Source organism: Eurytemora carolleeae, unplaced genomic scaffold (genome assembly GCF_000591075.1).
Source record: "Eurytemora carolleeae unplaced genomic scaffold, Eaff_2.0 scaffold653, whole genome shotgun sequence".
Classification (NCBI taxonomy): Eukaryota; Metazoa; Arthropoda; class Copepoda; order Calanoida; family Temoridae; genus Eurytemora; species Eurytemora carolleeae.
The window spans coordinates 1-15,487 of record NW_019396735.1 but is presented as its reverse complement, the minus strand read 5'-3'; the positions used below and the strand labels follow the sequence as shown (position 1 = coordinate 15,487).

The 15,487-nt window shown below is 31.7% G+C and overlaps 1 protein-coding gene across 1 annotated transcript; it reads left to right on the top strand.

Annotated features, from left to right (window-relative positions):
* Positions 1 to 865: 865 nt before the first annotated feature.
* On the top strand, positions 866 to 14,784 carry LOC111707936 (pollen-specific leucine-rich repeat extensin-like protein 2). Its single transcript, XM_023481124.1, has 9 exons — positions 866 to 938; positions 2,151 to 2,196; positions 4,375 to 5,093; positions 6,818 to 6,897; positions 7,755 to 7,974; positions 9,327 to 9,480; positions 10,780 to 10,841; positions 14,114 to 14,186; positions 14,739 to 14,784. Exons 2-9 carry the CDS (start codon positions 2,168 to 2,170, stop codon positions 14,782 to 14,784), a joined length of 1,383 nt encoding a protein of 460 aa, XP_023336892.1. The 5' UTR covers positions 866 to 938; positions 2,151 to 2,167.
* Positions 14,785 to 15,487: the final 703 nt, after the last annotated feature.

Sequence of the window (15,487 nt, the reverse complement as noted above, 5' to 3'; positions counted from 1 at the left end):
TCTGTTAACGAACGGCAAAACCCGTTAATGTTTATAACTATTAATTACTACTTAACCGGGAGGTTTAGAACCCCAAAAAGGTCTTGGAGGCCCTCGGCTAAGTGTTTTTCCCCTCAATTTAATTATCCTCATGAAAACTCCCGGTTAAGTAGTAATTTATCGTTTAATCTCCTGTTCCTGTTCAACGAAATAACCAACCTTAAATTCCCTCCTTTTTTAATTCCAGGGAGGATAATTACTTATCCTCCCTATTTACAGGGAGGATAATTACTTATCCTCCCTATTTACAGGGAGGATAATTACGTATCCTCCCTATTTACAGGGAGAATAATTACTTATCCTCCCTCTTTACAGGGAGGATAATTACTTATCCTCCCTCTGTGATCCATACAGATTTATCAAATAAATAGTTCTCTAATTCAATTTTATATTTACATTTATCACTCTCTTAATCATAAAAAAGGAGGGAATTTAAGGTTGGTTATTTCGTTGAACAGGAGATTAAATCTTTAACGAAAGATAACGCCGTCGATTTCATTAACCATTAACGAACCGAAACTAAGATTGTGAACTTCTTGATGAAGAAATATAACCAATTTTGAGCATTTTATTGGTAGCTGTTTTTAAGTTATGAAATGGGGGTAAAATCAGAAATGTTGTGCCATGATCTAGAAAAATATCACAAAGTATATATATTTTAAAAAATCGTTGGTGTATTTAGTACATGGGAACAGTTTTCCCCTGCCCCCCCCTTTTCCTTGCTGGGCCCCCCACCCATTTTGCAAAACTTTGCACAAATGTTCGCACCCAGACGTGTAAACTCAGTTTGAGCTAAGTACAAAGTTATCAGGCTCTGGTTGGGTGGTTCAGTGAGCAGAGTTTATGCACAAGAGAAACATCTTTCATACTTTAAACAAGCTTACTTTCAAACCAATTAAGTATGATTAAAGGGATTGTTTGCGAAAAACAAAAGGGGGTATAAATAAGCGCTTTTGATCGCTATACTTCTCTGTTGCGTCTATCAGGAGAAAATTGTTGAAAACGACTTATACTGAAGAACGTAGTAGCGTCCATACAAATTCTGAAAAAATTGCTACATTCAACTCGGATAGTAAAAAAACAATAAAATTGCAAATGCATGATTCAGATACCACAAAACATAGTTTTGACATTTCCAAGACATGGTCTTATGCTGTCGACATTCCTGAGATTTACCGAATTTCGACAATTTTGATTTGATCAAAATTGAAATCTGAACAAAAATTTAATATCTCCGGTAATATTGAATGATCAAAAAAGACAGACAACATTTTGGAAATTCCAGAGGAGAGTTGTGTCGTTATTGTTTTAAGAATCACACATGTTAAAGTGGTTAGACGACTCAATGTCACAAATAAATTCTAAGATAAAAGACGACTTTTATGTCGTTTTGCTTTTTTCATGTTCCGGTGTCATGAATGGTGCGGTCTCATGCATAGAGCGGACTCATGCATGGAGCGGACTCCCCCTAAAGTTTTCACCATTTCAATACAATGTTAGGCATAAAAAGCAAGGTTATGACATTTTCCGATATTTATTCATGTATTTTGATTTTAAAAACAAATAAAAAAGTAGTTATGTCTCAATTAAATATAAATTGTTAGATAAATTGAAAGAAAGGCGATATTCAAGAGGATATAACCTTTTTTGCATTGCCTTTACCCCTTTAAAATACATTTTAAAGAACTAAATGCGAAATTAAAATATGTCAACAAATAGGTTTTTATGTTTTAACATTGCTTCTTATGTCTAACATTGTGTTTTAAATGGTTAAAACTTTAGTGGTCGAGTCCGCCCCATGCAAGAGTCCGCTCCATGCAGGACACCTGTATTGGATCTAAAAAAGTGTTTAGTTTGACAAAGAAAAATGCTGTCTGTGTAAACTTTAACAGTTGGTAGTGTCAGTGTGAAGGTGGTCCCATTTTAGGTTTTAACAACATTAAACACATTTTACCATCAAATGTTCCAAAAATACTTTTTTTTAATAAACATTGGTGATGGAAATTGTTACATTATGGCTATTATATATTTGGTTTATTTGCTAACGCGTGGAAAGAAAAAATTAAATTTATACATAGTGAAAAAATCTTTTTTAAGTTTCCTTTTTTTAGACGCATGAGACAGGAAGATGAACCAGGACTGCTATCCACAGAATATGTATTTACAATATTTTAAAACGATAAATAATGTGAGCTAACAATGGTCATCAATTCTTTGACTTTTTTTTACATTGAAACCCTAAAATACACCTCTTAAAGAACGAACTGTGTATACTTAAAATGTTATAAACCTTAATTATTTCAAACTTAGATTTTATTGATAACAATTCATAATTTTAAATATCTAAAGCCAACGACATTGTGCCAAAAATTTGTGAGTATTTGAATACCAAAGTTTGTTGCAAAAACACAATTTTATTTGTCTCATTTCACTCATTTTTTAGTTGTTTGACATTTTTTGGTAAATAACTGGACTTGGAATAAAAGTTACATTTTTTGGCAGATTGTCAAAGAGTAGAGTCCAATTAATGCATGTAATGTTAACGTTAATATTTAATCAATTTTACGAAGAGGAGACGTCATTAGAAATAGGGTTAAGTCATTTCAAAATAGACATCTAGATAATTAAAGAAAAGTTCTGCCGCCCCCCCCCCCCCCCCATCCAGCATGTAAAGGGTTAAACACTTTGAAAATTAAGTTGTAAGGAATTAACGCGATTTATTTAATTACATAAATAAAGAAATAAATGTAAACTTTATTTCCCGGCCCAACAGTCTATCCGTCCAGGTCATGCAGGGTTAATCCTTGTAGTCTTATATAAAATTAATTTTTGTACTTCTCGCATCCATCCTCAATAAGTTAGGTACCGCGGGCCCAGTAGAGTCTAGGCGCGCGCACAGTGTAGGATACTTAGTACGCTGGAGTGATCACATAGTGCACACTAAACTTTAAAGATCCGGTTTCAACAGCATAAATATATAAATATATAAATATATATATATATATAAATATATAAATCAATTCAAATTTTCAAGTGCTTAGTTCAAATGGTTCAAATACTTTTATAATACGCTGTACTAGGATTAGTTTAATTTGTTTTTTTGTTTTCCATAGTTATTATCGAGGTGCTAAAGAATCGTAAGTTTAAACTATAGAAAGAGGTTGGAGAGGCACTACCTCACCCCAGTATAATCAGGGCGATATTTGGTTTCTTCTATCTTGGTCATGACAATATAACAAATAATAAAAATATATGCTTAATAGGTCAAATTGTGGTCGAAAGTCAAAGCTTCCTGTCATAAGGACGGTTAAACCGCGTGATTTGAAAGCCTTTTCTACATATTTAACAAAATACATAAATTTGTTGGATCAATAACTGAAATGAACTTGAAATATCTATGAATTGATCATTATATTATTAAGTTGGTTTCAGATGTTTAACAATTATGGCAAATAAAAGGTAAGGGGTTTTAAATGTATGTTTATATTGAACTAAAAATAAAAAAGATGATTTAACATTTCACATATGAACTCGTACAAGTGTTAATCATGTAAAATATTAAACAATTTTTTTTTAATCTTGGCGCTTAAAAAGACCCAATTTTAGATAAGCACAAATGTTAGAAATATATAATATTGGACAATTCATATTTTAATCTTGACAATTTCATTTATATGTAGAGTGGAATTCATTGAGTACTGTTGTGAATTTGGACATGTCTTTCTTTTTTTTAAACAGAGGGTTAGATGAACCTTTATTGATAATTCATTTAAACTTAGATCTTCAATTTTTCTTTTCTTGAAACCTGTTTTCATTCTTTAATTGATGATTTTAATAAATCCGAGCAATGTTGATTTGACATTATCTAGAAATCTACCTAAATCTATCTAGAAATTTATCCAGAAATCTATCTAAATATGTTTAGAAATATACAGAAATCTATCTAGAAATCTATCTTAATCTTTCTAGAAATATATCTCAATCTATCTAGAAATCTGTCTCAATCTATCTAGAAATCTATTTAAATATATTTAGAAATATATTTAGAAATCTATCTAGTAATCTATTTTATCTATCTTGAAATCTATTTAAATATATTTAGAAATATATCTAGAAATCTATCTAGAAATCCAACGAAATCTTTTTAGAAATCTCTTAAGAAATCTATCTAAATTAATCTAAATATGTCTAGAAATCTACTTAGAAATCTATCTAAATTAATCTAAATATGTCTAGAAATCTACTTAGAAATCTATCTAAATATATCTAAATATACATAGAAATATTTCTAGAAATCTATCTAAATCTTTATTTTAATTGAGTTTCTTACTTCAGGAAATCAGTCATTTGTTCTCTCCCACAAACCCAGATTTCAAGGTTTAAATCTGAAACACAAAAAGAGGATGGCGGCACTCATCACCTACCATCATCTCCATCCAACCTTGATTCCTATTCTAATCCATTTCCCCCTCCCTCGCCATTAATGAAATCTGAAACTGATGATTCCGATGCAAGTGCAGAGAGCTCTCTATCAGCTAGGACATCAGGAAGAACTCCTGTTATATCAATATCTACAAGATATAATGAACTCAATGTACATAATTTCCCTGCTCCTCGCCCATCTACCATACAGAGTTGCAGTACGTTTTCTGTACAGTCACATAGAAGTCAACAACCCAGTCCCAGTCCTGTTTCTCCACTAGCGTACAGTTCTACTGTTCATCCACCCAGTCCCAGTCCTGTTTCTCCACTAGCGTACAGTTCTACTGTTCAGCCACCCAGTCCCAGTCCTGTTTCTCCACTAGCGTACAGTTCTACTGTTCAGCCACCCAGTCCCAGTCCTGTTTCTCCACTAGCGTACAGTTCTACTGTTCAGCCACCCAGTCCCAGTCCTGTTTATACTTCACAAGCGTACAGTTCTACTGTTCAACAACCCAGTCCCAGTCATGTTTCTCCACTAGCGTACAGTTCTACTGTTCAGCCACCCAGTCCCAGTCCTGTTTCTCCACCCAATCAAACAAGAAACCCAAACGATCAAAATATTTCAATATCAGGTATAAAGAAAATTATAGCTTTCCCCATACTCATAATTCTTATATCTTTGCAGCCTGAAGTCTTAGATATTTTGCGTGATGAATTCTCTCGATCAAATAGTTTGAAATGTGAGAGGTTTACACTATTTCAAAGATATATACTGATCATTTTTTTTAACTGTGGTTTCTCTGTTATATGTTCTCACGGCTTTATATAGCAGAGTTAAAAAGATGGCAGAATTTAACACGTTTGAAGAAAAAAACAGTAATGGGTACACACAACTCTACTTACACGGGGGGTCAATTGAAGTTAAAGGGTCAGTCCTTTTCAAGTTGTCCAATTTGAGACTATTCAGTCGGTCAAGTAAATAATCAAATTCATGAAACCTTTTTTTTGACAGAAATTAAAAGATCTCTACAGTTTTGAGCAAAAAAATTAGCTTGGAATCCTAGTGATAGTGAGAACTTAACTTGGACTCCTAGTGATAGTAAGAAATTAGCTTGGAATCCTAGTGATAGTGAGAACTTAACTTGGACTCCTAGTGATAGTAAGAAATTAGCTTGGAATCCTAGTGATAATGAGAACTTAACTTGTAATCCTAGCGATAGTGAGAACTTAACTTGGAATCCTAGTGATAGTGAGAACTTAACTTGGAATCCTAGTGATAGTGAGAACTTAACTTGGAATCCTAGTGATAGTGAGCAATTAGCTTGGAATCCTAGTGATAGTGAGAAATTAGCTTGGAATCCTAGTGATAGTGAGAACTTAACTTGGACTACTAGTGATAGTGAGAACTTAACTTGGAATCCTAGTGATAGTAAGAAATTAGCTTGGAATCCTAGTTGAGAAATTAGCTTGGAATCCTAGTGATAGTGAGAAATTAGCTTGGAATCCTAGGGATAGTGAGAAGTTAGCTTGGAGTCTTAGTGATAGTGAGAAATTAGCTTGGAGTCTTAGTGATAGTGAGAAATTAGCTTGGAATTCTAGGGATAGTGAGAAATTAGCTTGGAATCCTAGTGATAGTGAGAAATTAGCTTAGAATTCTAGGGATAGTGAGAAATTAGCTTGGAGTCTTAATGATAGTGAGAAATTAGCTTGGAGTCTTAGTGATAGTGAGAAATTAGCTTGGAATCCAAGGGATAGTGAGAAATTAGCTTGGAATCCTAGTGATAGTGAGAAATTAGCTTGGAATCCTAGTGATAGTGAGAAATTAGCTTAGAATCCTAATTATGATAGTGAGAAATTAGCTTGGAATCCTAGTGATAGTGAGAAATTAGCTTGGAATCCTAGTGATAGTGAGAAATTAGCTTGGTATTCTAGGGATAGTGAGAAATTAGTTTGGAATTCTATTGATAGTGAGAAATTAGCTTAGAATCCTAGTGATAGTGAGAAATTAGCTTGGAATCCTAGTGATAGTGAGAAATTAGCTTGGCATTCTAGGGATAGTGAGAAATTAGCTTGGAATTCTAGTGATAGGGAGAAATTAGCTTGGAATTCTATTGATAGTGAGAAATTAGCTTAGAATCCTAGTGATAGTGAGAAATTAGCTTGGAATCCTAGTGATAGTGAGAAATTAGCTTAGAATTCTAGTGATAGTGAGAAATTAGCTTGGAATTCTAGTGATAGTGAGAAATTAGCTTGGAATCCTAGTGATAGTGAGAAATCATTTCATTGTTTTTTTTCAACAAATGCAAAAAAACTTTTTCGAAGATTTTTGCACTTGTTTAAAAGTACATATTGTCAGGTCCCTTCTCCGAGGTTCATCAATCGAATTTGATCTTAAAAATCCTGTCAGTTTCAGAGCTAAACCAGTCAAATATCCAGGTTATTATATTTATTATAGATTTATTAATATACACAGCGTCCCATATCATATTAGATCTCCAAGCTTTAACGCCAAAATAAACAAATACTCAAAAAAACTTGTATTTCCCGCAAGAAAATTATTACATTAGCCTTATTTAATTTTTCAAAATGATTTATTCTTCTGAAATTTTCTGATTAGTCCCAAAAATCGTATTTTAGACTGATTGATGATCTAAGATGATGTGGGACACCCTGTGTATTATAGAGTCAAGTTATATTTTAGAAAATCTGCAAAACATAATGCATTAAAATCGTGCAGTGTACACTGTACAAAAGTCAGTACAGTACACAAAAGACCCATTTCACTAAAAATTTGACTTTTCAAATTATTGGTACAAAATGTTTGCTTTATAGAATTTTTAAATACTCATAATCTCTTAATGTCGTCTTCCAATACTTTACTGAAGGTTTTAAGGATTTCTTATATTTTTAAATAAAGTAATATTTTTAATTTTGAGTGGAAAACCCCCCCCCCTCCCCCCAACAAAATTGTGATAAGGCGAAAAACAATGTGTGAAAAAATGGTTTTTAGTTAATTATATCAAACTTTTGAACAAATACAGTAAGAACCAGAAAACTCTGGAATGGGAAGACGAAAATTATGTAATGATTAAGCGTTTTTTATATAGTTTCAGAGCAAAATGTTTTACATGAAACAGACTTACTCGGGGGGGGGGGCTATTAGGGCTCAGGCCCCTCTGAATTAATAAAATCTATGGTTTCCAAGGGGAATTTCAGGCCCCATCGGATGCTAAGCCCCCCCCCCCGACAAATTCCTCATTGCGCCCCGTAATATCCATACTTTTTACTTTTAGGAAGATAATTTGTTGGATATATCACATTATCGGCCACCTACCTCCCCCTCCTCCAATCCGAATATCGTCAGTGTTATCAAACAAAATATTAAAACAAATGTGACAGAGACACCTAGCGGAGAAATTTCAAAGTATGATTCGGCTTCCGTACTAAAGCAGTCAATGTCTCCACCCTGTTCTCCTTTACAGCAACTATCTATTGATTCATCAAGATACAAAGGTAAAGAAAAAATCGGATGTAAACAATTCGATTTGTGATTCAAAATGGGAAAGTACATTATAGAGCTCTATATGAACTACACAAAATTCGTTCATTTTCGTTAAAAATGTTTTGCGAATTTCAATGTATTTTCGACGAAATTTTCGACCTCATTTTCGCGAAATTTTTGTTCAATTTTCTTTCGATAAAAATTGAAATTTTTCTATTTTGCATCAAGAAGATTGTATTTTTGCGAAAAAAAGATTATTTTGAAGGAAAGGTCGAACATTTTAACGAATTTCTCGAAAGTCTCGGACGAATTTCGCAAACATTTCGACCAAATTTCTCGAATTTCGTAAAAAAAATTTGACGAAAATTTTTGTTTTTGTACACATTTTCGTTTGATGAATGAAATTTTCGCGAAAGAGATTGAGGGAAAATTTGGAAACCCTATCCTGGTGTACAGTATGCCTTTCAGACTTTAGACGACTTTAGCTCTTTAATTATGATATATGAATAATTGACATTTGGGACGTTCAGATAGTCATTGTTCTATTTTGCAAAAGAAATAATGTATCTAAATTTCATAACTTTTCATTGATGCGTGAATTTGCACTTCAAGGGTTGAAAGGAGATTCGGAACATGAACGTCATGTAGGGTTTCCAGCGAACGAAGCGTTTCACGAAAAAATGGAAAATTTTTTGCATTTCTTGCGAGCGAACGAAATGCAAAAATGAAGCGAAATGATTGCGAAAAAATAAAATTTCGCGAAGAATGCGCAATATTCGCAAATAAATTATGCGAAAATTTCGAATTCAAATAATTCAAAAGTTTCACGAAAATAAATGCGAAAGTTTCACGAAAAATAATGCGAAAATTTTGCGAAAAAATGATCCGGCAATTTCGCGAAAGAAATGGAAATCGTGCAAAAATGATAAAAATTTCACAAAAAAAAACATAATTCTTAAAAACAAATGCAAAGTTTTTCGAAAAAGTTGCGAAAATGCATTAAAAAAGACTAAATTTTGAGAAAACAAGACTTGTTTTCAAAGAGGGATTTAACCGCGAGCCCAATTGATCGATTATCACAAAATATAAGTATAGATTCAAGAACGGCTAGGAGACAGACATCAGACAATTCATAGATTTTCTTGAAAATACGAAATTTTAGCATTATTTTTTCGCGACATTTTCGCATTATTTTTTCGCGAAATTTTAGCATTATTTTTATCGCGAAATGCTCGCCTTATTTTTTGCGAAATTTTCGCATTTTTTCGCGAAAATGAAACGAAATGGTCGCGATAAAAATAATCAATGGAAACCCTAACCTCATGTCACTTCAAATGTTATTCCCTTAAAGTTGTATTTTCAGGGTGTATAAGAAGGGGGACAACAACCAAAGAATTTGAAAAGGTTGTAAAAAAAGAAATTAAAAATGCTTTAAAAAAAGAATGTGAAACTGAAGTTAACGAAGACGAAGGGAACTCATCCAAGAATGAAAAGAAGAAAGCAAGGTTTAAAGATAGGTAAATACTTTTAAATAGATTAACTCCATCATTATAGTTTAATATGTTTTAGCCAGCCTAGTTCTGTTGTATTCAAGCAGCTACTTATTATATATTACTTTTTTACTGCACCTAACCTATAAATTTTAATTATACATATCTAAGTTTGGGAACCCAACTTTGTCTGGAAACTAAACTTTCTTTAAGAATTCAATTCTCGAACCAAGCTCAGAGCATCCCTGGGGTTCTACTTAGTTCTCTTTTCAAAATTTGAGGTGAATCGGTCAAGGTATGATCATGTCGTTCAAAATATGATCATTTCGTTCAAAATGTGATCATGTCGTTCAAGGTGTAATCATGTTGTTCAAGGTGTTATCATGTCGTTCAAGGTGTGATCATAAATTAGGAATGTTAATAAATGTCTTGTTACAAAGACATTATTAATATAATGATATATATATGATATATAATCATGATATATATATGATATATAATCATGATATACTATTAATATATATCTATGTATCTATATCTATATCTATATCTATATATCCATAAGTTCTAATCTCTGTTTGGGTGTCTGTTTGTTTGTTTGTCCGATCATAACGCAGGAACTCCTGGACCGATTCGCCTCAAATTTAATTGGGAAACTAGGGAAGAGCACGGGAATGTTCTGAGCTCGGTTTTGAAATTCTAAGTCGAGTGAATCGACTTTTGTCGGGAAAAATAGTTAAAATCGTAGTTTACGACAAAGTGCGGGTAATCAGTGAAACGTTGGGTTCCCAGGCTAGTATACTTTAAAATATAATGTACAATACATACCATTCACAACATAGTTGGTTACAGGGAAGGGGGTGCAGTAGTCCATCACCCCCCCCCCCTCCCTGAGTTAAATCAAGGGGTTTAGCAATTTGTTTTATTCATTTTCTTATATTCACTATTTCCTATGCAAATCTTTTTTCTTTCCTTGCCAAATTAGTTTGTCGCGGAAGAGTATTTTCAAACCTTTAGATCGTCACATTATGAAGTTTAAAAGTCTCATCCTTTGTGTATAACCCTGTAATAGTCAATGGGATATCTTCTTTTTTTATGATATTATTAGTTTTTATGGCAGTTTGGTTCATACACATGTACGTGTCGTCACTGGTCCATTGCAAGCACCGACTTACTTTTAATTAGTATATTGCAAGCTGTACAGTACACATAAACACATTTAAGTCAAAATGGCACCTTAAAATCATGTAGTGTAGAGTAAATTAATTAAAAATAAATAAAAATATTTTCTAAATTGGAACATTAAACAGAGAATGCATGTTTTAGGCCGAAGTGTGTTACATGTTCAGTTTGTGGAGACAAAGCGATAAACCATGTTCATTACGGAGGTAACTAAACTTTAAGAACAAACATTTCCAAAAATTAATGTATGTTTAAAACTTAGGAGGGCCAGCCATTTAAAACAGCCAGAATTGTAGCCCTGGCCCAATACCATTTATATATAAATTATACAATGTAAGACGCATATTTTGGGATTTTAGCCGACATAAATATCTATCTAAATCATTCTAAATGGTTTTCAATTTTTGTGTACTCAACCTTACTACAACAGTTCATTTAAACCCTTCATCTAATCAATTTAAAATATATTGGTCTTATTTAAAAAGTGTTAAATATTAGTATTTTTTTCATTGTTTCTGAACTGCCTGCAGGCTGCAGTAGACCTGCAGACAAAGATTTAAGTTTACCGTTATGAATCTGAATACTTTTCTTATTGGACCAAATTTGCTACATTTTGTGGGTTCCCTGTGGTGGGGTAAAGTAGATTAAACAATTTTTTTCAATTATAATTTTTTTTCTCAAAAGTCAAAAATATTCGATTTTTTTATTTAACGGGCAATGCCGGCCAATTCAGGTAGTTACTATTCTAATTAAAGAAATTTCGAGGTCATATTGTTTAAAAAATAAAGGGGGAAGGGGGAGTCAAACACCCCACCCCCCCGGAAAGCCTCATATGTGTTTATGAGCGTTTATATATCCCCAAATTGTATACAGTGAGAAAGGGCAGCAACTTGTAATAGAAGTTATATCTCACCATTATTTATTTCGTTAAGTTCAAATTTTGATAAAAATCCTAGTTCTATACTGAATTTGGGAAATGAAAAATGTAAAAAAAAAGAATTTCGAATAACAATTCCAAATTGTTAATTTCAGTTTATCATAGCTGTGGGTTACCCACAAAGGATAAACTTCAAAGATGACTGTATAGAATTTATTAACCGTTTTTCGTACATTCATGGTTTCCTTCAGCTATAATTTTGATATCTTCCTTTGCCAAATCATCTCTATAACCACAGCAAACAAACAAACAGAGATTTTTTTTAAGATCTAGATATTTATTATCTCCGTATCGAGATTATATTAAGGTATACAAAATTGTTTATATTGATTTTACAAAAAACTATTTTACGATAGTGGCATGTACACACTACACAGTACACACATTTGTAAATTAAACAAGAAAAAAACAAACAGAGATTACAATTATTGTAGCTACTGAGGATCGTCATGATAGACGTGAAACATTATGTTTAGTATAATTCTTTTTTTAATAAAAATGTGAAGTTAAAAACTGAAATATATATATATATAGATATATATATAGATGTAGCTTAATATGTACGACTACGTGCACACTCCATAATATGTACACAAAAAAACCCAAATTTTTCTAAAATTTTACAGTTTTGCCCGCTCGCCTGCTGTACTCAGTATGCTGAATCTCTATAAATATCTACTCTGTGCTTCTTACCCTTTCCTGTAGGGTTCAAGAATAACATAGTTTATTCAATATACACACTGTACACAATAATACTTTACAAGTTTCCAAAAGATATTCAGCCGAGCCTGGTATTTAAGAGAGTAAAGTTGAACAAAACTCTCAAGTTTCCTTTTTAAAGAATCAAAATAGAATGAGATTTCCACATTTTCTTTTGAAAATTGAGGATTTTTATTTGTGGTTTCTTAATACAGGGACTAGTGGATTTCTGCTTCAGAATACATATAGTGGATATTGTTACCAAGCAATAAAAAGCGACTATACATATTTGAGTTTGAAAGGTTTCGTTATGGTGAGATTTCAACGCTGAAACAAACAATAGGCACTAGCTGGAGCCAGGAGAGCTGGTGTGACGCCAATAAATATTAAACTTAGGTTTCAAGCTGAGATAGGCGCAGGCTTAAACCTTTCCGCCCTAGTTAATACAGACCATGGAAGAATGGGGGGGGGGAGGGGGGTTCCTCCGTTATTAAAAACATATATATTAATTTAATTAATGTGTAAAAAACATGCTCTAATGAAAAAAATTTTGCAATATTTTTTTATTGTTAAGTTCATCGACTGCAGTTCTTCAATAAAGAGGGCTGCCAAAACTTGTTCTTCCGAATTCCAAGCTAAGAGCATTCTTGAGTGTTATAAACACCCTTACACACAGCTAAAGACAGCCAGAGATTACTAATTTATATATGTAGGCATAATGTAGAAATTAAGTAAAAGTACATGCTTTTAATTGGTCACTTTTGCAAACAAATTATGTATACTTCACGTATTAAAAATAAAATATTAAATGTGTATAATGTATTTACTATAAACTATATATACTGAACTATACCATACTATATAATGTAAAGTTTTTACACATAAAGTTGTAATACAAAATTGAACTTTGTTTCAAATAAATACGTAGCATGATTAGCTTAATCATGCTATATAAATGACGTATTCCCTAATTACGTCATTTCTTATCTAGCTATGCTGTAAATTGACGGACATCTAAATTGCATCTATTTTAACTGTGCTGTAAAAACGTAACATGATATCTTAATCATGTGATATAGATATGTAAAACACGTTATTCATTTGAACAGCGCGTCAAATATATTGTAATTGCGTTTGTTAACTTTAACTTGGTAACATTGAATCCTTAAATACATCAAGACAGGGAACGATTACTCTCACTCAGTAAACAGTAAATTCAGTTCATTTAAATTGGTAAAAAGGATTATATCATTTAAGATTATGTGTATTTGATGTTATCAAAACATATAGTTTTACCAGTTGATTGAAATTGTTAAATAAAAAAGATCCTGTGTTAACTGCAAAGGAATTGAGTCTTTGCCACGAAGTATGATTTTTTAATCCCTATATCTCTGTAACCCGATGACGTAGACCTTAGATATTTCAAACTCATGATTTATGTTAGATCAAACAATCTAAATGTGAAATATCAAAGGTTTACACAAAAATTTTGTTTGTAAAAAAGACTCAATTCCTTTGCTGTATATTTCAAGTTCATTGGAATATTTGTAAAAATATCTTTAGTCTCACTGTCGTCTTCTTATTCCATAGTTTTAGTGCAGGTCTCAGTTTGCATGGCATCAGTTTGCATGGCATCAGTTTGCAAAGCTGCAAACTGATGCCATGAATAATAAGAATGCGATTTATTCAAAACAGAGGAAAAGAATTTGATAATAATATTTTAAATCAGTATAACTTGGTACATATCAGTATATTGCATTCATGCCTTTCCAGAGAATATTTTTTTATATTCTTATTTAATTTCATAATTTTTAAAAATTTTAATTCATGATATTTTTTCAGGTTTATGTTGTTATTCTTGTAAAGCTTTCTTCAGAAGAGCAGTCACGTCCAAACACCAAGACAAAATTAGTAGGTAAATAAGTTTACCCATTTTTTAATTGTTTCAAAACATTTTTTTTTTACTTTTTATCAAAATAAAATTGGTTAATCTTTCCTGAAATCCCATTAATCCCTAAAATTTAAAATTTAAAATTCAAATAAATTTTGTTTGAAGTATTTAATTTAAAGAATTGTTAAAAGAATCGATTTTTTGCAACAAAGGAATTGAGTCTTTGCCACAACTCTGATTTTATAATCCCTATATCTTTGGAACCCAATGTCGTAAATCTTTGATATTTCAAACTTGTATTATTTGAACAGAATTCATAGTTTGAAATATCTAAGGTCTACGACATTGGAATCCGAAGATATAGGATTTAGAAAAGCAGAATTTGTGGCAAAGACTCAATTCCTTTGGAATCTGAAGTTAAGTTTGATATTTCTAAGCTGACTTCGAAGTTAAAAAAAAACCAAAAGTCTACGATATTGGGTTGGAAAGATAAAGGGATTAGAAAATTTAATTTTATTGCAAAAAAATAATTCCTTTTTTCAAAGAAGTATCTAATATTATTTTTATTTCACAAAGATGCCGCGGGGTTGGGCGAGAATGTAGATTTGATAAGAATAAATAATTTATAAATAAAAATTAACTAACTTTTAATTAACTTAACAATCAATCTAATTTCAAAACTAACTTGCAAAAATAATATTTATTCCGTTTTGGTTTTAAACTTGCAAAAATAATATTTATTCCGTTTTGGTTTTAAACTTGCAAAAAAAACTTGCATACACTATACAGTGTCGGTTTTAAACTTGCAAAAAAACGTGTATACACTATACTGTGTCGGTTTTAAACTTGCAAAAAAACCGTGTATACACTATACTGTGTTGGTTTTAAACTTGCAAAAATTCTTGCATACACTATACAGTGTTGGTTTTAAATTTTAAAAATAATATGTAAATAAGAACATAAGATTTCAGAGAAGATTTCTTTCAATCATTTTTCTTCTCTCTAACATATATAATGCATTTGATGGGTTTTCGCCAAAATTATTAAACATCGAAAAGACTTTATTTAAGATAGTTAAGAACTTAAGAACCTTTTAGTACAAAAAAAAACATTTAAAATAAAAAAATAAGAATTAATAATATGTGTCAGCGTCTATTGTATAGCTAGAGATTGAAAAAAAAACTTTTATAAAAATGTTATTTAAGATTTTATTTAAAAAACAAAAGTTTCCAATGCATGTTTAGGTTTAATGCCTGTCAGAAAATTGGTATGAAGAAATATTTAGTGCTCTCGTCTTCTTATTCCATAGTTTTAGTGCAGGTCTC